At 45.9% G+C, this 23,370-nt stretch overlaps 1 protein-coding gene across 5 annotated transcripts in view; it reads left to right on the forward strand.

Moving 5' to 3' along the window:
- ARMC2 (armadillo repeat containing 2) overlaps positions 1–23,370 on the forward strand; it is a 502,181-nt gene that overhangs the window by 359,372 nt on the left and 119,439 nt on the right. For all 5 annotated transcript variants that reach the window (XM_063917083.1, XM_063917082.1, XM_063917081.1 and 2 more), the window contains 2 exons: positions 16,345–16,522; positions 20,188–20,261. In XM_063917083.1, the coding sequence (XP_063773153.1) occupies positions 16,345–16,522; positions 20,188–20,261 (252 nt within the window). The remainder of the gene's footprint in view (positions 1–16,344; positions 16,523–20,187; positions 20,262–23,370) is intronic.

The raw sequence follows: 23,370 nt of genomic DNA on the forward strand, positions 1-23,370 counted from the left end.
GGGCGTGGCCTCATAACTTTATATCATTAGACTATAAATAAATATATTTTCACACCCCCTCTACGCACACAATTAGCAGCCTTACACATAACAGCCACAGTAGTGTTCCTTACACACAATGTCTCCAGTGTAGTGCCAGATACACATAATGTGCAGTGCCAGATAGACATAATATACCCCCAGCAGTGCCAGCTACACATGACATGCCCCGCAGCAGTGCCAGATAGACATGACATGCCCCCCAGCAGTGCCAGCTACACACAATATACCCCCCAGTAGTGCCAGGTAGACATGACATGCCCCCCAGCAGTGCCAGCTACACATGATAGTGTTCACTTTTTAGGGCAGGGTGCTGATCACAGGGAAGGCACATTTTTAAGTTAGGAGGGCAAATGATGTACATACTGTAATGCTTGGTGCTCATCTACCTACATGGCAAAAATTTAGGGGCGTTGCTTCGTGGGAAAGGTGCGTGGCCACATAATAGTGGCAATTCGCATTACACCACATAGTAGTGCAGTTAATACACACTGCACCAGGTTTAACCTCCTAGACACTTTGCGCCAGGCAGAGCACGTTAGACACTTTGCGCCAGGCAGAGCACGTTAGACACTTTGCGCCAGGCAGAGCACGTTAGACACTTTGCGCCAGGCAGAGCACGTTAGACACTTTGCGCCAGGCAGAGCACTGAGACTCATTGCCTAGCCACAGACGCCTAGCGGGAACACTACATGATATGCTCCCCAGCCGTGCCAGCTACACATGACATGCCCCCCAGCAGTGCCAGATACATAAATGCCCCCACAGTGCCAGATAAATGCCCCCACAGTGCCAGATACATAAATGCCCCCACAGTGCCAGATATGTCCCCACAGTTCCAGATACATAAATGCCCCTACAGTGCCAGATATAGAAATGCCCCCACAGTGCCAGATATGCCCCCCACAGTGCCAGATATGCCCCCCACAGTGCCAGATATGCCCCCCACAGTGCCAGATATGCCCCCACTGTGCCAGATACATAAATGCCCCCACTGTGCCAGATACATAAATGCCCCCACAGTGCCAGATATGCCCCCACAGTGCCAGATAAATGCCCCCACAGTGCCAGATAAATGCCCCCACAGTGCCAGATACATAAATGCCCCCACAGTGCCAGATACATAAATGCCCCCACAGTGCCAGATGTCCCCACAGTTCCAGATACATAAATGCCCCCACAGTGCCAGATATGCCCCCACAGTGCCAGATATGCCCCCACAGTGCCAGATAAATGCCCCCACAGTGCCAGATAAATACCCCCACAGTGCCACCCATCCATAAATGTGCCTCCCCCCCTCCCTCCCAAATACCTGCGGCGCTGAGAGGGGGAGGAGTACTGCTGTCCGATGGCGGGTGGGCGGGCGGATGGCCTGCGAGTGTGGGTCCGGGTCCAGGTGAGGGCGGACGGGCGGGCGGCCTCCAAGGCGCTTGTGTCTGACGTTAGACACCGGCGCCGCGCAGCGCGCATAGCGCACACAAGAGGTCACGGCGGCCGGGCCAACAATGCACAGGGCCGGCTCCAGCCTCGAATATGGCGGCGCCCATTAAGGGTGGCGCCCAGCGCGGCCGCTCTATTCGAACATGCCTAGAGCCGGCCCTGCGTTTGTGTGAAACATAAGGAAAGCAGTGACTCTTTATATGGCAGGGGACATACTGTCCTACTGCATTAAAGTTTCTCTGTGACATATCAATGTTTTATACCAGTGATGGCTATCTTCTATGGAATGCATGTAAAGCTCGGTCCATTTCAATGCAATTGTCAGTCTAACAAAATTGGCACATAATCTGTTAAGCAAAGGTTATCGTATAATCTAAACTACCATGGGGGCCAACAAAGGCTTTTCCTATATCGGCATAATTTTGCATTCCTCCAGGGCATCGCCTTCTTTCAGCACACCAGGGGGGTTCTAAATGTTTGATTTTAGAGTTATTGTTGCAAGCTCATGAAGATGCATAATTACTGTAGCATGTAAGAGGTTATAGTCTACCCCAAAGTGCAGTTTATGTAATACAGTACTTCAGACATATGCTGTGCCAATGATCATGGTAAGCCACTTACCAAATTCTCTCTCTGGTACGATGATTGAACACCCACATTCACAGGCACACTCACACTGCAGATTTGGTAGGAAAATCAGCAGCTGCATTCTGCCCTTTATACTGCATGTATAATGAATTTCTGGGCAGTTGGAATTCCCCCTCCCCTTTTGCATACGGACACCTCCATTTTAATCCAGCTTTATACAAATCATTAGAGGTGTAAACAGGGGAAGACTGGCAACCTTTTGTCTGGAGGCAGACAAAGTAAATTTACCATCTTACAACACACTGCATTTGAAAAATGGGCAGACAAATGGTTGTAGTTTACATAACCAATGAAATATGTGAAACTTTATTAGTAAAAGAGTTATATTCAAGCACAACATTTATCAACTAGTTTAATCCGTACGGTTTAAATGAGGTTTCCTATATAAACCTCACTCTTACTGCAATAGTAGGCTCATAACCTTGCTCTATCTACTTGCTACCAATCCTGTTTGTGAGTTTCTGTATGACCCGGCTTATTACTGAATATTTCTCTAACGTCCTAGGGGATCCTGGGATGGATTAGTACCATGGGGTATAGATCGGGTCCATTAGAGCCTGGCACTTTAAGAAATGTTCAGTGTGTGCTGGCTCCTCCCCTCTATGCCCCTCCTACAGAGTCAGTTTAGAAAAATGTGCCCAAGGAGCCGGGTGCATTTTCTGGAGCTCCAGAGAGTTTTCATCAGAAATGTATTTTAGTTTATTTTCAGGCAGCACTGGCTGGCACCAGCCTGCCTGCATCGTGGGACTTACGGGGGGGAAAGAACCTAACCAACCTCATATAGGGTTAATGGTTCATATCCCCGCTGACAGGACATTCACCGGCAGCATGCCGTCACCCCTAACAGATGCTGGAGACGCGGTGAGTACTAACACCAGGTTCCCGGTTAGCGGGTACCTGTTGACAATGGCGGCATAAGGGCACGACGGGCACCTGGCTGCGGGCTGCGATGCCCACTTCGAACACCCACACTGGCAATGGTTTAATAAGGGGTATTAACTCCATTTTACAAAAAAAAATCTGACACAAAGCCAGTATAATCTTATTGAGGGACCATGCGCCAGAGACCGGGACCAGTGGCTCAGAGACGCCATTTCCAGCTGCTGCTGACATCCAGGCTGCATGCAACGCGCTGCTCCTCCGCAGAACCTGCTAAATCACCTTGTACTGTATCAGGGATTTATAGAATGGGGGGACCATATAGGTTAACACTACCATCAGCTGCCTTATCTAGGGCTCTTGTTTATGCCCAGCAGAGCACTGCTTTGACTGTGTGGCATTGTGTGCTGGTCTCATTCTTCTCTCTATATCACTCCATTCAGGACTGTCTGGGACTCTATTTCACTGTTTGTCTTATTTCACTGCACTGTGGGTTTTTTTTTTCAAATACTGTGTGTGATTCTACTGTGTCAGAATGTCTGGCAAGAAGGGTGTGTGTCCCTCATGCAACACAAAGTTTTTCCCTTCACCGGGGGGATCTCTCCTATGTACTCAGTGTTCTTTTCCTTCACAGGGTAGTAGTATATAGGTGCCAGAGTGGTTGGAATCATTTGAAGGAATGATTATTAATGTTAATACAGAGTTGGCTACTGCCAGACAAGTAAGGCAGATCCTAAAGAAATCTGTGGATGATTTTTTTTTTTTAGTCAAGGCTGCTGACCACAGACTGGCTCCTCAGCCCCCCCCCCCCCCCCCCCTGCTGCCTTCTCATAAACGCACACTCCCACATGTACTCCAATCTGGCTCTGATAAGGACATGCCAGATCTGGATGAATGTGAGGTGGACACGGAGAGTGACTATACTCTGTCTCACGGTGTGGAGGCCCTTATTTATTCGATTATTGAATTCCTCAACATACTGGATAAGGTGACAGAACCTGAGGAAAAGTTGTTTTTTACTGTAAAACCCAAATCTTCTGCCACCTTCCCTGTCTCCAAAGAATTAAACTCACTCTTTAAAGAAGCGTGGGTCAATCCTGACAAGCAATTTCAAACCCTAAACGGTTGCTAAATTTTCTTTCCCTTTCCTATCTGTGGATAGGAAAGTATGGGAGAACCCTATGTGTGTGGATACCTCAGTGTCCAGGCTGTCACATAATATTGTGCTACCTGTATCTGGTGCTATCTCTCTCAAAGACCCAGCTGACTGTAAAATTGAGACTACACTCAAATAAATTTACACTGCAGTAGGTGTCTCGCCATTGCTTACGGTTAGATCACTAGGACCATGGTCATATGGCCTGGTAATGTAATTGAGGGGTTTGACACGCTGCCTCAGGATACGATCCTTACTCTACTGCACAATGGGGGTAATTCAGAGTTGCTCGAATGGATTTGGGTGGGTTATTTTATTTCTGTGCAGGCTAAATACTGGCTGCTTTATTTTTACACTGCAATTTAGATTTTAGTTTTAACACACCCCACCCAAATCTAACTTTCTCTGCACATGTTATATCTGCCGCCCCCTGCAGTGCACATGGTTTTGAACAACTGCTAACAAATTTGCTGCTGCAATCAACTCTGAATTAGGCCCAATGGGGGTCATTCCGAGTTGATTGCTTGCACGCTAGTTTTAGCAGCCGTGCAAACACTATGCTGCCGCCCACTGGGGAGTGTATTTTAGCTTAGCAGAAGTGCGAACGCTTGAGCAACTGAGCTCTGCAAAAACAGTTTGTGCAGTTTCAGAGTAGCTCTGAACCTACTCGGCGCTTGCGATCACTTCAGCCTATTAGTGTCCGGATTTGACGTCGTACACCCGCCCAGCGAACGCCCAGACACGCCTGCGTTTTTGTAAACACTCCCTGAAAATGGTCAGTTGACACCCAGAAACGTCCCCTTTCTGTCAATCTTCTTGCGGCCGTCAGTGCGAAGGAAAACTTCGCTAGACCCTGAGCACAACCACAAAGAGCATTGTACCCGTACGTCGCGCGTGCGCATTGCGGCCCATACGCATGCGCAAAAATGCTGTTTTTTCACCTGATCACTGCGCTGCGAAAATCGCCAGAGAGCGATCAACTCTGAATGACCCCCATTATCCGAGATGCTGCTAATTCATGAGTGAGGCAATCAAGGAGATAGGTCTCATTAATACCCGTTCCACCGCTATGGCGGTCTCAGCTCGCAGAGCTCTGTGTCTGCGACAATGGATAGCGGATGCTGATTCCAAGAAGGGCGTGGGAAATCTTCCTTTTACAGGGGATGCCTTGTTTGGGGAAGAACTAAACAAGTGGATTTCTCAAGCAACGGTGGTAAGCTTGACTTGAAGAATCAGTGAGGATTACCAGCTTCACCTGTAGCAAGAGTTATCTTGCAGAATGCCATCCAAAAACTGCTACAAATGCAGGTTATTGTTCCGGTCCCTCCTCTGTTTTAAAACATTGGGTTTTATTCCAGCCTATTCGTATGCGGCCGATCTTGAACCTCAAATCTCTGAACCCATACCTACGAGTGTTCAAGTTCAAGATGGAATCACTAAGAGCGGTGGTCTCTGGCCTGGAGGAAGGGAATTTCCTGGTATCCCTAGATATCAAGGATACATATCTACACATCCCATTATGGCCCCCTCATCAGGCTTACAAGACCATAATTTCCACGTCCAGACCTTACCCTTTGGCCTCTCCACAACTCTAAGGGTTTTCACGACAATCATGGCGGAAATGATGCTGCAATGCAGCATGATGGGAGTGAACATAGGGGCTAATTCAGGCCCGATCGCTGCTGTGCATTTTCGCACAGCAGCGATCAGGTCTGAACTGCGCATGCGCCGGTGCATGTCAGACAGCCGACGGCTGTCTCAGCCCTGCGATCGCCTCTGCCTGGTTGAGCGTGCCTGACGCGGTTGACCGTCGTTTAGAGGGCGCGGTCCGGGCAACGCAGGCGTGCCTGGACCATTGGGGGGGGGTGGGCGCTGCGGTTGCGTGTGACCTCACAGCGACGAGTAGCTCCTGCCAGTGCGCAGGACCTGCGCTGACAGGGAACTACTCTTCCAGTACAAAAGCATCGCCGCTGTGCAATGCTTTTGTACTTTGTGTGCAGGCCTGACATGCAGGGCAGACTAGCCCTGTGCTGGGCGTCCACCCGCATGTCTGTGTGACTGATCGTAGATGTGCTAAATTTAGCACATCTATGATCAGGTCTGAATTAGGCCCATAGGGGGTCATTCCTAGTTGATCGCACGCTGCGATCAACTAGACGCCGCCTATGGGGGAGTGTGTTTTTGCATAGCAAGGCTGCAGCCCTGCTATGCAAAAAAAAGTTTTGTGTAGAACAAGACCAGGGTAAGAGTTACTTACCCTGTGCGATGAATCCCGCGTTGCCGGTCCCAGAATTGACGTCAGACATCGGCCCTCCAAATGCCTGGACACGCCTGCGTTCGCCGCATCACTCCCAGAAAACGGTCAGTTGACACCCACAAGCGCCCGCTTCCTGTCAATCTCCTTGTGATCGGCTGTGCGAATGGATTCTTCGTTAAATCCATTGCTCAGCAATGATCCGCTTTGTAGCCGTACGACGCGCCTGTGCATTGCGGTGCATGCGCAGTAGCAACCTGATTGCTGCGCTGCGAAAAATGGCAGTGAGCGATCAACTCGGAATGACCCCCATAGGGCCTAATTCAGAGTTGATCGCAGCAGCAAATTTGTTAGCAGTTGGAATTGCGGGCTGTGTTCAATGCGCTGAATCTTGCCCTGCCTCGGGTACAGAACAGGCCTGTTCAAGTAAAGTCAGACAACGCCACCACGGTGGCGTACATAAATCATCCAGGCGGCACTCGACGCCGCATGGCAATGATGGAAGTGTCAAAGATCCTTCAATGGGCGGAACGCCACTTGCCGGCCATATCGGCAGTGTTCATTCCGGGTGTCCTCAACTAGAAACCGGACTTCCTCAGTCGTCAGGACGTACACGCCGGAGAGTGGAGTCTTCAACCGGAAGTTTTTCAACTCCTAGTGGACAAGTGGGGCCTACCAGATGTAGACCTGATGGCGTCTCGACACAATCACAAGGTTCCGGTCTTCGGAGCAAGAACAAGGGAAACTCATGCAGCGTTCGTTGATGCACTGGCAATTCCATGGAACTTTCGGCTGCCATTCGTGTTCCCTTCGGTGTCTCTTCTGCCCAGGGTGATACGGAAGTTCAAGAAAGAAGGAGGAATACTACTTCTTGTTGCTCCAGCGTGGCCCAGACAGCATTGGTTCTCAGACCTGCAGGGTCTTTTCGATACAGCATCCTCTTCTACTTCCTCAATGACCAGACCTCCTCGTTCAAGGCCCTTGTGTCTACCAGGACCTGGCACGACTGGCTTTGACGGCGTGGCTCATGAAGCTTTACTCCTGAGGGCCAAAGGATTCTCTGAGGCGGTCATTCAAACTATACTAAAAGCCCGTAAACCGGCTTCGGCTCGGATTTATTATAGGGTCTGGAATTCTTACTTCACCTGGTGTGCTACTAAGAATTATGATGCATACAAGTTCAGCACTGCCAGACTTTTGGCTTTTCTTCAACAAGGCCTGGACTTAGGCCTTCGTTTGGCCTCCCTCAAGATTCATATATCTGCCTCGTCAGTGTGGTTTCAGAGAAAAATTGAGTCTTCTCCTGACGTTCATACTTTCACTCAGGGTGTTTTACGGATTCAGCCTCCCTATGTCCCTCCTGTGGCTCCATGGGATCTGTCTGTCTGTTCTGAATGCCCTGCAAGAGTCTCCATTTGGACATTAAATGCCTTACGCTTAAGGTCGTTTTTCTGTTGGCTATTGCCTCTGCTAGGTGGGTGTCGGACTTAGGCGCTTTGTCCTGTCGTCCACCCTTTCTGATTTTTCACCGTGACCATGCAGTTCTTAGAATTCGCCTTGGTTATCTATCCAAGGTGGTGTCATGTTTCCACCTTAATCAAGAGATTGTGGTTCCGGCCTTTATCTCTCCTGGTTTGTCTTCCAAAGAGCGGTCTTTGGATGTGGTACAGGCTCTCTGTATATATGTGGAGAGGACTGCCTCCATCCGGAGGTCAGATTCTCTTTTTGTCCTTTATGGTTTTCACAAACGTGGCTGGCTTGCGAATAAGCAAACTTTGGCCAGATGGATTAGAATGGTGATTGTACAAGCTTATGCGCAGGCTGGGTTCCCAGCTCCTGCTGCTATTAAGGCCCATTCTACTCGGTCTGTTGGACCTTCTTGGGTGGCCTGCCGTTGCTCGTCCCCGGAACAATTGTGCAAGGCAGCTACGTGTTCCTCAGTGAACACGTTCATAAGGTTCTATGCCTTCGATACTTCCGCTAGCCAGGATGCTTCCTTTGGACGCCGGGTTCTTGTACCCGCTACAGGGCATCCCCTCCCATGAGGGACTGCTTTAGGACATCCCCAATCTTATTCCCTGTGGAATACCAGTGTACCCCGCTGCAGGAAAGGATATTTGTGGTAGACTTACCATAGTTAAATCTCTTTCTGCGAGGTACACTGGATTCCACAGGGCACTTAGCTTCTTCGGGTTTGTATGGCATTAGTCGTTAGAACCACATTCTCACGACAGGAGAAGGTACCATGTGGCTAACATCTACCGTCTCTATTTTACGTGCTACTGCATTGGACTGGTTAACGAAACTGGGGTCCAGTGACTGGAGGAGGGGCTATAGAGGAGGCGGTGCAGTGCATTCTGGGAACAGTCAAAGCTTTAGCCTGTTGTTACTTCGGATCAAGATCCAACTCTACACTCTGATGGTATTCCCTGTGGAATCCAGTGTACCTTGCAGAAAGAGATTTAACTATGGTAAGTCTACCATAAATCTCCTTTTTTCGCACTTTTTTGATGCATCACCAATGCTTTTTACAGGCTATCCAGTTATCAAAAACCACTTTCCTCCTGAAACCACGTGTTCAGTGAAACCTGTGTGTTTTCGTGAGAAACGGCGAAAACGGGGCTGTTTCTGGGGATTTGGTTTCGCTTCCCAAGGCAGGTGAATTTAAAATCCCCTATAACTGCGGCGACCTGCAGTGTCCCATGTCCGTCGCAGCAGGCTGGGACTGCAGGGAGGGCGCCGCGGCCTGAGAGCCGGCAATGTGACCCCTGCGGGGAAGCCGGGGCAGCACCGTGACCCGCATCACCCCTCATCCCCCGGCAGCAATCCATGACGAGGGAGCAGTCATGTGACCGGGTGGAGTCGGAGGTGGAGCACTGCACCGGGAGCTGTCAGGATCCGGCACCCAATGCATTTCAGAAAGCTTTGATAAGCCACAGCTTGTGCCGGCTTACCGGGGCTAATAGGATAGCCATGGGCGATTTTCATCACGCTCGGTAATGTACCATACGGGTAATTGGATATCCCCCTATGTTTCAAACTCCTATGAGTATATACATTTTAAAAGCAGAAAGTGCACAGTCACTTCAGGTTGGCTGTCTGATATTTTTCCCAACAACAAACAACTCTTAATCATAGACAGTGATGAATAGCTTCTTGCAGCTTGCAACATTTCTGATTGATTTATTGCTCACTGAGTGTCTTCTCTGAGCAATTTACTGTAATTTGTTTTTACCTATATTAATGGATTCCACTTTCTGCAGTGATATTATTATTATTGTTATCTTTTATTGATATGGCACTACAATGGTTCTCTAGCGCACTACATACTGGAAAGGACATACAGCAAAATTACTTAGTACATGGGTGGCTTATACGACAACATTACTCTAATCTGCAGATTATGTAATAAATAACGTAGAGACCACAGAGGGATAGAAGGTCCTATACTAGAGGGGCTGTATTACAAGGGTTAAATAATTAGAAGGAGCAGTGGTAGGTTTGGGTAAATAGATGAATTTTGATGGTGCATTAAATGTTGATAGGCTAGTTGAGTGACATGACAGGAGGGCATTCTATAACCACACAGAAGAAATCATGGAATTGGGAGAGGTAGGGGGTCATCAGGGAGAGGTGACAGTAATTGTAAGAGCGAAGTGGGCATGAGTGAATGTTTGTGGCAGTTAAGCTGGAGAAGTAAGGAGCATCGAAGTGGAGTGGGCTGTGAAGGTAACTGAAATGAGTTTGAATTTGGTTCTGAGTGAGACAGAGAGTTGGTGGAGCAGTGGGAGAGGACAGTGAGGCGGGTAGCAGAGTGCAGGGTAGACTGAAAGAAGGAGAGATAGATTACAGACCTCTTTTTATCAAGTGGGTAAAGCATCTGTTCCAAATATCACTGGAGTAGATGACAACCAATTGTTGCTTTTATACAGTACTTGAACCAGAATGCCAATGTAAAGTCACATATGTCTTCAAAGATAGCATTAGCAACATATTTGTATCATGTAATGCAGGCTGGCTGTTTTATTTAGCATGAGAATTATTGGTAACTTATAAGACCTTGTCATAAATTGTCATCCACAATGTCAAGAACATACCTAACCTAATATTTGTAATAATACCTATACTTTATTTCTCTAACGTCCTAGTGGATGCTGGGGACTCCGTAAGGACCATGGGGAATAGCGGCTCCGCAGGAGACTGGGCACAACTATAAAGAAAGCTTTAGACTACTGGTGTGCACTGGCTCCTCCCACTATGACCCTCCTCCAGTTAGAATCTTGTGCCCGGCTGAGCTGGATGCACACTAGGGGCTCTCCTGAGCTCCTAGAAAGAAAGTTTATTTAGGTTTTTTATTTTCAGTGAGATCTGCTGGCAACAGACTCACTGCAGCGAGGGACTGAGGGGAGAAGAAGCGAACCTACCTAACAGGTGGTAGTTTGGGCTTCTTAAGCTACTGGACACCATTAGCTCCAGAGGGATCGACCGCAGGACCCGACCTTGGTGTTCGTTCCCGGAGCCGCGCCGCCGTCCCCCTTACAGAGCCAGAAGCGTGAAGAGGTCCGGAAAATCGGCGGCAGAAGACTTCGGTCTTCACCAAGGTAGCGCACAGCACTGCAGCTGTGCGCCATTGCTCCTCATGTACACCTCACACTCCGGTCACTGATGGGTGCAGGGCGCTGGGGGGGGGCGCCCTGAGGGCAATATAAGACACCTTGGCTGGCAAATCTACATCATATATAGTCCTAGAGGCTATATAGATGTAAAAATACCCCTGCCAGTATTCCAGAAAAAGCGGGAGAAGTCCGCCGAAAAAGGGGCGGGGCCATCTCCCTCAGCACACTGGCGCCATTTTTCCCTCACAGCTCCACTGGAAGGAAGCTCCCTGGCTCTCCCCTGCAGTCTGCAAGCTACAGAAGGGTAAAAAAGAGAGGGGGGGCACTAAATTTAGGCGCAGGATATATATATATATATATATATATAAAAGGCAGCTATAAGGGAAAACACTCATTTATAGTGGGATCCCTGTGTTATATAGCGCTCTGGTGTGTGCTGGCATACTCTCTCTGTCTCCCCAAAGGGCTTTGTGGGGTCCTGTCCTCTGTCAGAGCATTCCCTGTGTGTTTGCGGTGTGTCGGTACGGCTGTGTCGACATGTTTGATGAGGAGGCTTATGTGGAGGCGGAGCAGATGCCTGTAAATGTGATGTCACCCCCTGCGGGGTCGACACCTGAATGGATGGTGCTGTGGAAGGAATTACGCGACAGTGTCGACTCCTTGCATAAAAGGTTTGACGACATACCAAATGTGGGACAGCCGGCTTCTCAGCCTGTGCCTGCCCAGGCGTCTCAAAAGCCATCAGGGGCTCTAAAACGCCCGCTACCTCAGATGGCAGACACAGATGTCGACACGGATACTGACTCCAGTGTCGACGACGATGAGACTAATGTAACTTCCAGTAGGGCCACACGTTACATGATTGAGGCAATGAAAAATGTGTTGCACATTTCTGATGTTACCCCCGGTACCACAAAAAAAGGTATTATGTTTGGAGAGAAAAAACTACCAGTAGCTTTTCCTCCATCTGAGGAGTTAAATGAAGTGTGTGAAGAAGCGTGGGCTTCCCCTGATAAGAAGCTGGTAATTTCTAAGAGGTTACTAATGGCGTACCCTTTCCCGCCAGAGGATAGGTCACGTTGGGAAACATCCCCTAGAGTGGATAAAGCGCTCACACGCTTGTCAAAGAAGGTGGCACTACCGTCTCCGGATACGGCCGCCCTGAAGGAATCTGCTGATAGAAAGCAGGAGGCTATCCTGAAATCTATATATACACACACAGGTGTTATACTGAGACCAGCTATTGCTTCAGCATGGATGTGCAGTGCTGCAGCTGCATGGTCAGATTCCCTGTCAGAAAATATTGATACCCTAGACAGGGACACTATATTGCTAACCGTAGAGCATATAAAAGACGCACTTTTATACATGAGGGATGCACAGAGGGATATTTGCCGGCTGGCATCCAAAATTAGTGCAATGTCCATTTCTGCCAGGAGAGGGTTATGGACTCGGCAGTGGACAGGAGATGCAGATTCCAAAAGGCACATGGAAATTCTGCCTTATAAGGGTGAGGAGTTGTTCGGGGATGGTCTCTCGGACCTCGTTTCCACAGCAACAGCTGGGAAGTCTACATTTTTACCCCATGTTCCCTCACAGCCAAAGAAAGCACCGTATTATCAGGTACAGTCCTTTCGGCCCAATAGGGGCAAGCGGGTTAAAGGCGCGTCCTTTCTGCCCAGAGGCAGAGGTAGGGGGAAAAAGCTGCAGCATACAGCCAGTTCCCTGGAGCAAAAGTCCTCCCCCGCTTCCTCTAAGTCCACAGCATGACGCTGGGGCTCCACAGGCGGAGCAAGGTACGGTGGGGGCCCGTCTCAAATATTTCAGCAATCAGTGGGCTCGCTCACGGGTGGATCCCTGGATTTTTCAGATAGTATCTCAGGGGTACAAGCTGGAATTCGAGACGTCTCCCCCCCGCCGTTTCCTCAAATCTGCCTTGCCAACCACTCCCTCAGGCAGGGAGGCAGGGTTACAGGCAATTCACAAGCTGTATTCACAACAGGTGATAGTGAAGGTACCCCTACTTCAACAAGGACGGGGTTACTATTCCACAATGTTTGTGGTACCGAAACCGGACGGTTCGGTGAGACCCATTTTAAATTTGAAATCCTTGAACACATATATAAAAAAATTCAAGTTCAAGATGGAATCGCTCAGGGCGGTTATTGCAAGCCTGGACGAGGGGGATTACATGGTATCACTGGACATCAAGGATGCTTACCTGCATGTCCCCATTTACCATCCTCACCAGGAGTACCTCAGATTTGTGGTACAGGATTGTCATTACCAATTCCAGACGTTTCCGTTCGGTCTATCCACGGCTCCGAGGGTCTTTACCAAGGTAATGGCCGAAATGATGATACTCCTTCGAAAGAAGGGAGTTTTAATTATCCCGTACTTGGACGATCTCCTGATAAAGGCGAGGTCCAGAGAGCAGTTGTTGGTCGGGGTAGCACTATCTCGGGAGGTGCTACAACAGCACGGCTGGATTCTAAACATTCCAAAGTCACAGCTGGTCCCTACGACACGTCTACTGTTCCTGGGGATGGTTCTGGACACAGAACAGAAAAAAGTGTTTCTCCCGGAGGAGAAGGCCAAGGAGCTGTCATCTCTAGTCAGAGGCCTCCTAAAACCAAAACAGGTGTCGGTGCATCACTGCACGCGGATCCTGGGAAAGATGGTAGCTTCCTACGAAGCAATTCCATTCGGCAGGTTTCATGCAAGAACCTTTCAGTGGGACCTGTTGGACAAGTGGTCCGGATCGCATCTTCAGATGCATCGGCTGATAACCCTGTCTCCAAGGACAAGGGTGTCTCTGATGTGGTGGCTGCAGAGTGCTCATCTTCAAGAGGGCCGCAGATTCGGCATACAGGACTGGGTCCTGGTGACCACGGATGCCAGCCTTCGAGGCTGGGGGGCAGTCACACAGGGAAGAAACTTCCAAGGACTATGGTCAAGTCAGGAGACTTCCCTGCACATAAATATTCTGGAACTGAGGGCCATTTACAATGCCCTAAGTCAGGCAAAACCCCTGCTTCAAAACCAGCCGGTACTGATCCAGTCAGACAACATCACGGCGGTCGCCCATGTAAACCGACAGGGCGGCACGAGAAGCAGGACGGCAATGGCAGAAGCCACAAGGATTCTCCGATGGGCGGAAAATCACGTGTTAGCACTGTCAGCAGTGTTCATTCCGGGAGTGGACAACTGGGAAGCAGACTTCCTCAGCAGGCACGACCTCCACCCGGGAGAGTGGGGACTTCATCCAGAAGTCTTCCAACTGATTGTAAACCGTTGGGAAAAGCCACAGGTGGACATGATGGCGTCCCGCCTAAACAAAAAGCTAGAAAGATATTGCGCCAGGTCGAGAGACCCGCAGGCGATAGCTGTGGATGCTCTAGTGACACAGTGGGTGTACCGGTCAGTTTATGTGTTCCCTCCTCTTCCTCTCATACCAAAGGTACTGAGGATAATAAGGAGAAGAGGAGTAAGAACTATACTCATTGTTCCGGATTGGCCAAGAAGAGCTTGGTACCCGGAACTTCAAGAAATGATGTCAGAGGACCCATGGCCTCTGCCGCTCAGACAGGACCTGCTGCAGCAGGGGCCCTGTCTGTTCCAAGACTTACCGCGGCTGCATTTGACAGCATGGCGGTTGAACACCGGATCCTGAAGGAAAAGGGCATTCCGGAGGAAGTCATTCCTACGCTGATTAAAGCTAGGAAAGAAGTAACCGCAAACCATTATCACCGCATATGGCGAAAATATGTTGCGTGGTGTGAGGCCAGGAAGGCCCCAACGGAGGAATTTCAGCTGGGCCGTTTCCTGCACTACCTACAGTCAGGGGTGACTATGGGCCTAAAATTGGGTTCCATTAAGGTCCAGATTTCGGCTCTATCGATTTTCTTCCAGAAAGAACTGGCTTCACTGCCTGAAGTTCAAACTTTTGTTAAGGGAGTGCTGCATATTCAGCCCCCTTTTGTGCCTCCTGTGGCACCTTGGGATCTCAACGTGGTGTTGGATTTCCTAAAGTCACATTGGTTTGAGCCACTTAAAACCGTGGAATTGAAGTATCTCACGTGGAAAGTGGTCATGTTGTTGGCTTTGGCTTCGGCCAGGCGTGTATCAGAATTGGCGGCTTTGTCATGTAAAAGCCCTTATCTGATTTTCCATATGGATAGGGCAGAATTGAGGACTCGTCCCCAGTTTCTCCCTAAGGTGGTATCAGCTTTTCATCTGAACCAACCTATCGTGGTGCCTGCGGCTACAAATGACTTGGAGGCTTCCAAGTTGTTGGATGTAGTCAGGGCCCTGAAAATCTATGTTTCCAGGACAGCTGGAGTCAGAAAGACTGACTCGCTCTTTATCCTGTATGCGCCCAACAAGTTGGGTGCACCTGCTTCAAAGCAGACTATTGCTCGCTGGATCTGTAGCACGATTCAGCTTGCACATTCTGCGGCTGGACTGCCGCATCCTAAATCAGTGAAAGCCCATTCCACGAGGAAGGTGGGCTCTTCTTGGGCGGCTGCCCGAGGGGTCTCGGCTCTTCAACTTTGCCGAGCAGCTACTTGGTCGGGGTCAAACACGTTTGCTAAATTCTACAAGTTTGACACCCTGGCTGAGGAGGACCTAGAGTTTGCCCATTCGGTGCTGCAGAGTCATCCGCACTCTCCCGCCCGTTTGGGAGCTTTGGTATAATCCCCATGGTCCTTACGGAGTCCCCAGCATCCACTAGGACGTTAAGAATTTACTCACCGGTAATTCTATTTCTCGTAGTCCGTAGTGGATGCTGGGCGCCCATCCCAAGTGCGGATTGTCTGCAATACTTGTGTATAGTTATTGCTTAACTAAAGGGTTATTGTTGAGCCATCTGTTGAGAGGCTCAGTTGTTATCATACTGTTAACTGGGTATTGTATCACGAGTTATACGGTGTGATTGGTGTGGCTGGTATGAGTCTTACCCGGGATTCAAAATCCTTCCTTATTGTGTCAGCTCTTCCGGGCACAGTATCCTAACTGAAGTCTGGAGGCGGGTCATAGTGGGAGGAGCCAGTGCACACCAGTAGTCTAAAGCTTTCTTTATAGTTGTGCCCAGTCTCCTGCGGAGCCGCTATTCCCCATGGTCCTTACGGAGTCCCCAGCATCCACTACGGACTACGAGAAATAGAATTACCGGTGAGTAAATTCTTATTTTTTCAGAGCTGTTCACTGAACAAAAAAAGTAGCTGGTGCCAATTGAAGTTTATTTAATTAATTTAACTTGTTATCCATAATTGTAAGAACCTTTTATTGTTTCATATTTACTGATACAGGAAAAGACAATACCAGAGATGCTATCTGCACCACAATGACCACCTGTGAAGGTGAAATAAGTTCCTTGTCACTTTGTAGCCACGTGCCACAGCCGGAACACAATGTCTGCCTTAGCCCAGATGAACAGGGCCGAGCTTCAGAGAAACCAAGCCCTCCTAATAGCAAAAGAAGAAGCCGGTTTGTATTTAACGGTCACTAGTTTCTTTAGACTATTTCACTTATACAACTGTGATTCTTATTACATTATTTTAATGACTTTCATTTACTTCTTTTGCTTTTGCTGTGGATTTGGCTAGAGCTTAGAACATTATTCACATTTCACATTTTTAGCTCTATCATTATAGAAATTTCATTGCTTTATAATTGCACATTTGGATCTGTAAATAAGTATAGGTGAGCTCTTAGTATCGAGGAGCATTTCACTTAACTTTTCTTTTTTTCCCCATCTTATTCATCCTCCTAAAATTAAGGTTATCTCATCCCTTCACTGGTCTATAGCTGCTCATTGTAGAACATCATTGCCATATGTACAATAATATGTATAAATGGTCTGCAAATAGAAATTAATGTAAATGTAATGGTTATTTACAGCAAAAACCTTAATAATTTGCTGCATTAATACATCTAGCAATGATTAATGTTTGCATGTGTCCATTACTTTTTGTCCATTCCTGGCCAAAGGATAACGTAGTGATGGAGAGGAATACTTTTTATTGATTTATTGTTGCGTTAGGTGCTATTTTAAAAAAAGATTTAATCCTGCAGTTCAATGTTCTTGATCCTTTTATTCCGTAGTCCTCCAGAATTGCTTTGTGTAAGTGCTGTAAGCCTTTATAGTTGGCAATAGAGACCTCTAGTGGTAAAAGGAAAAAAAACAACTGTGCTTTAACTACTGTATGACTTCCAACAACAGGATAACAATACCTGCTTCTTAAAAAAAAGCTGTGAAAAATGAGTTTATTAAGAAAAAAAATCATTATAACAGATATCATCTATGGTCAATAATTAAGACTACAGCATTAAATCTTCTTGAATTCCATTTTGTAACTGACAAATGAAATAGCCACAAAGTTGTAGCTATTTGTGGCAGTCATTGACAGTCAGTATGACTTGTTCAAGGACTACTTTACAAGTCTTCCATGAAAGATAACGCTGTAGTGACCCTTAGAAACCAATAAGATATTAATAGCAAGTGCTTTGGGAATAAAAGCTTACATTACAGGTTGAATATCCCATATCCAAATATTCCGAAATACAGATTTTTTTTTTTTCAGTGAGACGGAGACCTTTGTTTTCTGATGGCTCGATGTACACAAACTTTGTTTAATACACAAAGTTATTAAAAATATTGTATTAAATGACCTTCAGGCTATGTGGTGTATAAGGTGTATATGAAACATAAATGCATTCTGTGCTTAGAGTCGCCATGATATCTCATTATGGTATGCAATTATTCCAAAATCCGGAAAAATATGGTATCCAAAATACTTCTGGCCCCAAGCATTTTTGATATGGGATACTCAACCTGTATCAATATTAGTAAACTAAACAATGTGCAAAATGATGAGCAAGTCCAGAATGTTTTTATAACAATCATTATCCTAAATACCTAAATAACACATTAAATATCATCCTTCTTAAACTAGTATCTATCAACTTGTATTTATATAGTTCAGTCACAAGCCTAGAATCTGTAGGAAGATATGCGTTTGTCACATAAGCCACAGACAGACTCTCTCTCTCTCTCTCTCTCTCTCTCTTTCTCTCTCTCTATATATATATCTAGATATATCTAGATATATATATCTAGATATATATATCTAGATATATAGATAGTTACCAATGTCTTTACCAGAAAGAACCAGGCGGCACTCCCAAATTCCAATTCAAGCAGGCAGGTGTATTAGAAATTCATAGTGTCATAAACGCCTGTTTATGACACTATGAATTTCTAATACACCTGCCTGCTTGAATTGGAATTTGGGAGTGCCGCCTGGTTCTTTCTGGTAAAGACATTGGTAACTATTAATATTTGGGAAGGCACCCCATCAGTTTACAGCATTTATCCTGAGTGCCAAGCTATAGTGCATTAGATATATAGATAGATAGAGCGATAGATTCTATATCTATCTAATCTCTATGAAGACAATAGGAGTATGGCGCTACAAGCGTATGTGCTAACACTACAAAAATCTTTGTCAGTGTTGACTGCTAAAAACACTCCCTTAAACAATATAGGGTGTCAGCTAATCCCTAAATATTTAGCACGGGTAAGATGCTATAGAATTAAATATTGGTGTAGGGATAGGGATAAAAGCGACCAATGGTGTTTAAACTGCTATATTCTGAACTAGAAGGCAAAAGGTCCGGAAAATAAAATATAAATAAAAGATTGGGGATATTCTGTGTAGATAAAAGCGAACCCAGTTTTTAGGTAAAATATATTAACAATATTTTAATTTAAATATAGAGATAGCTGATTAAAAAAGTTTATATATAGACCATAAAAAGATGCAAATTGGACTATATAAAAAAAGAGAATGGGACATAAGATACATAAAAACATAAGACCTTTACAATACTAAAAAACAATACAATCTAAAAAGATGAGAGTTTTTGAGCTTATCTTCGTATATGGAGTCAGTGAGGTACACCCAACGCGTTTCGTCTGGCTGACTTCATCAAGGGGTGATGGATAAATGGCCAGGACAGATATTGATACCTGGTTTCATTAAGGGAATAGGCTATGACATAATTTCCTGTTATAGTTAATAAACTGTGAAATTCATGAATTTTCCACTATAAGATAATTGGAGCTAACATATATTTCATATTGAAAGACATAATCCTAGTAATTGTAAAAAAACGAGTGGTATAAAAAGAGAATTTTGACATAAAACATAAAGTACATTAAGCAGTGGCACTTCCGCCACGCTTCCTGTGTCCGTAGATGTCCACTGTGCATGCACAGATGCCCCGCTTCCGGTCTGCGGGTGTTAGTAATGTCTATGCATCGTTTGCCACACTTCTGGCTGTGCGGCTCTCTACTTCCACCCCACTTCCGGTTTAAGAAAACGAATATGAATTAGAAGACCTTAGGCTCTCTATTTCAGATTTAGGTGGCGGCGGCCATTTTGAAGAAGTCCTAGGCTTCAGACCTCATACAAAACATAATGTGCATCCCGCAGCATGAAAATAAAACAAATTAAAAAGCATTAGTACTCGTTAATAGAAGTACATGTAACACAATGAGAAAAAATGTGATATAATAAAGAGGAAAAATTTAATATTGTAGGATCACAGGGAAGATAATGCTTTTAGCATAAGAGAAGCTACATAAATAGGGTATTCAATTTGTGTGAAAAGTATGTGTTATATAATTATATTTGTATATGTGTTTATTATTTTTACAGTATAGATTTCTAGAGAATTAAATCACTATAAAAAACAATTAAATAATGGCAACAGAAAAAGGCGGAATGGAAATTGCAGTGTGCAAATTATAACGTGTTAGCTGTAGGTGATTATGAGAAAAATATATTAATATTGGGTGACGCTAACGGAGAAAGAAATAATAATTAAAAAAAAAAAAAATATATATATATATATATACACACACACATTTTCACTGAAAAGTTTATTCAGGTGGTAATATGCAGACTAGCTTAGGGAGGTTAAGTTTTTGATGAGCTTGCCTAAAGAGGGGAGTGTTTAGAGGCTGTTTTGGCGTCTAGGACAACATTTGCAGTCTGTACCAGCTAGGTAATATTCACTAACCTTAAGCATGCTATATTGATTTTAACATGTTTTTGCTACATTTTTCTGTGTTATTAATATTCAAGGGATGGTGGTGGAAACGGAATCAAGCCTTCATGTTCAAATAAAACCAAGAAGACCTTACAGACAGATAAGACAGGTATAAACCACACTAATTAGACTTACCAATTCTTGTACAATATGTGCAAATTGTTGAGAAACTATGGTGGTCATTCCGAGTTGTTCGCTCGCTAGCTGCTTTTAGCAGCGTTGCAAACGCTAGGCCGCTGCCCTCTGGGAGTGTATCTTAGCTTAGCAGAAGTGTGAACGAAAGATTAGCAGAATTGCTACTAAATAATTTCTTGCAGTTTCTGAGTAGCTCCAGACCTACTCCTAGATTGCGATCACCTCAGTCCGTTTAGTTCCTGGTTTGACGTCCCAAACACGCCCTGCGTTCGGCCAGCCACTCCCCCGTTTCTCCAGCCACTCCTGCGTTTTTACCTGGCACGGCTGCGTTATTTAGCACACTCCCTGAAAACGGCCAGTTTCCGCCCAGAAACACCCACTTCCTGTCAATCACACTATGATCCCTCCAGCGATGAAAAAACGTCGGTCGGCCTTGTGTAAATCTACTAAGTTTTTTGTGAAAGTACTTAGCGCATGCGCGCTGCGTCCCATGCGCACGCGCATTTTCCACCTAATCGCTGTGTTGCGAAAAACGGCAACGAGCGAACAACTCTGAATAACCACCTATATAAGCCAAATTGTTTGTAGTAAGTGAACTTGGCAGAGGTCACCTACATAGTTCCAAAAATACAGCCAGCAGCTCAGATTGTTTTGGGACTCTGTTTTTGCTTTTGTTTTTTTTGGAGCATATATACATAGCTTGAGAGAGTGTTATATTACAATAGAGATTCAAGAGGTATATAAAACATATTTACTAGGGTGCTGCCTGACTACAGTGAACGTTCAAAGCCATTTGGGGGTGGCTGACATTTGTAGAAAAGAACATTTATATGAACCATCTGACTAATAAACACATTGAAAAATGTATGATAGGGACAGTCGATTAGCTCACAAAAAAAGTTGAAGAAATACAAAGTTATAATTCATTGTTTTTCTCGGGATCTGTATGGTTTACACCAGCACCTGAATGAAAACTTCACTTTGTATAAGCATGGCACTTTGTCTTATGTTCAGCAATAGTATCTAAAAATATTCCATGAAATAAGCTTAACAAACTGAAAGCACTAACAAGCAAAGACATACGAGTAAGAGCATTTGGGTCTGCTGTGCTTTTCTATATTTAAAGGTAATTATCACTAAATAGGATTCAGCACAAACCAGCCACATAGTTGGTATGTACTAGGCATTCTGGCTCAGGTAATTCAGTTTTATGTTTGGTGCGGCAGGAGCCGGACCACGGTCATGGGGCTGTTGGTTTTTTGTAGCCATAAGCTTTTAATTATTTTATTTTAATAGTTTTATTCTTTTTGAGAGATCTTTCTAAAAAGCGCCTTATATGCACCTTAGAAAGAGTTGCTCCAACAACTCTCCGCCGGATTGCGACAACACGTTACCAGCTTGTGGCCGGAGCATGGGGAGAAGGTAAGGCGTCGGTTCCGCTTAGCAGGTAGGATGCAAGACACAGCCGCACTCTTTTCGGGAGGAGACTACCGAACAGTCGCTGACACGGCTGCCAACTCGGGTGCACCAGCACTAAGCTTCAAGGATCATAGGCTCCAGGGGTTAGTGTGAGGTCGCAATCCCTGGGGTTGATGTCAGCAGTGGGGAGTAAGACGCTCCCCTTGTCGCCCCTGCCTCGGTTCATGACCAGTTTCCTCCGAGTTTCCCGCCATGAACTGATTTCCCGCTTCCGTTTGATGCTAGATATCTAACTGACCCAGTCACAGCATAGGCGGCTGTGTTAGTGGTGTGTGTGTGTTAGTGGTGTGTGTGTGTGTGTGTGTGTGTGTTCACTTGCGCGTCTGTGTTCACTATTTGCGTCTGGATCCACTCAGCATTTGATTGGATATTGATCGATCCTGGAAGCGGGGTTAAGTCTCCCTGTATCCCGCTCTCCTGAGGCAGGTGATACAGCACTAAGTCTCTACCATTGGGATACGAGTAGTTGGATAAGTGCATGATGCATAGGAGTCTGATAAACTGTTACTGCTGTTTCTTTCGCTGTGCGACTAAATACGTTAAAAGTCCTATATAAGGTAATGCAGTAATTTGTTTTTCCTACATACCTGAAATGTATCTGTAGTTGAATATATGATCATATTGCTTTATTATACTAATGTATAACTTGTGACTGTTTGCTAGTGTGGCTGCTGACTTTTACTATACTATATATCTGTCAGTTCTGCTGCCTTTGTATATACTGATCCTCAATGCTGGTGCAAGACAGGGAGGGATCGAATTGTACTGTATATCACTTTAGCAAGCTTAAAGTGAATACAGTCACAAATTGTGTAGTTAACACCATACAGGTGTGTGATTTGTTTACCATGTCTAAGAGAGGCAAGGGTGAAGAGGATACACTCTCCACAGCTGCACCGACATTGATATCATGTTTGCCATGCAAAGCAGGGTTAACCTCTCAAGATCTGGTACAAAATGGGTTATGTGCAAACTGTTCTAGCTTTCACCAGAGCCTCCTTAATAACACAAGACTGGCACAGGTTCAGTTCAGAACCCCCATGGGCTTCATTTGCACAAACATTATCCAATATAGCAAAGCGGATAATGCCAGCTCCCATACCAGGGATAGGTTACCCAGTTAATCCTTACATGCAACATTCCCCCTGGGTCTTATCACATCCAGTCCAGGAATCTGCAGCCTTTCAACAAAAACAGGCTGAAAGGCCAGTGGAAAGTAAATCACATAGACCTGAAACAACATCTTCACAGTCTACACATGTTTCAGAAGGGGACACTTCAGAGGATGGCGATGGTTCCTCGCATTCTGAGTCTGTATACAGAGATGAGGATGGAGGTCCCAGCTCAGTAGTTGTACCTGAGCTAATTAATGCTATGACAGCCATTCTATCCTTAGAGGAGGCAGCAGAGCCTTTGTTAAAATCCAAGGCACCTGTGTTTAAATGTCCCAAAACAGTCTGAACTGAATTTCCAGAGTCAGAACAGCTGACTGAAATCATGCAAGAGGCTTGGGTCACACTCAGTAAAAAGTTCAGAATTCCCAAAAAATTTAATTTTCATTATCCTCTTCCGGGTATTGTTTGAAAAGGGAGGTTTTTCCCAAA

This window comes from Pseudophryne corroboree, chromosome 4 (genome assembly GCF_028390025.1).
Source record: "Pseudophryne corroboree isolate aPseCor3 chromosome 4, aPseCor3.hap2, whole genome shotgun sequence".
Lineage (NCBI taxonomy): Eukaryota > Metazoa > Chordata > Amphibia > Anura > Myobatrachidae > Pseudophryne > Pseudophryne corroboree.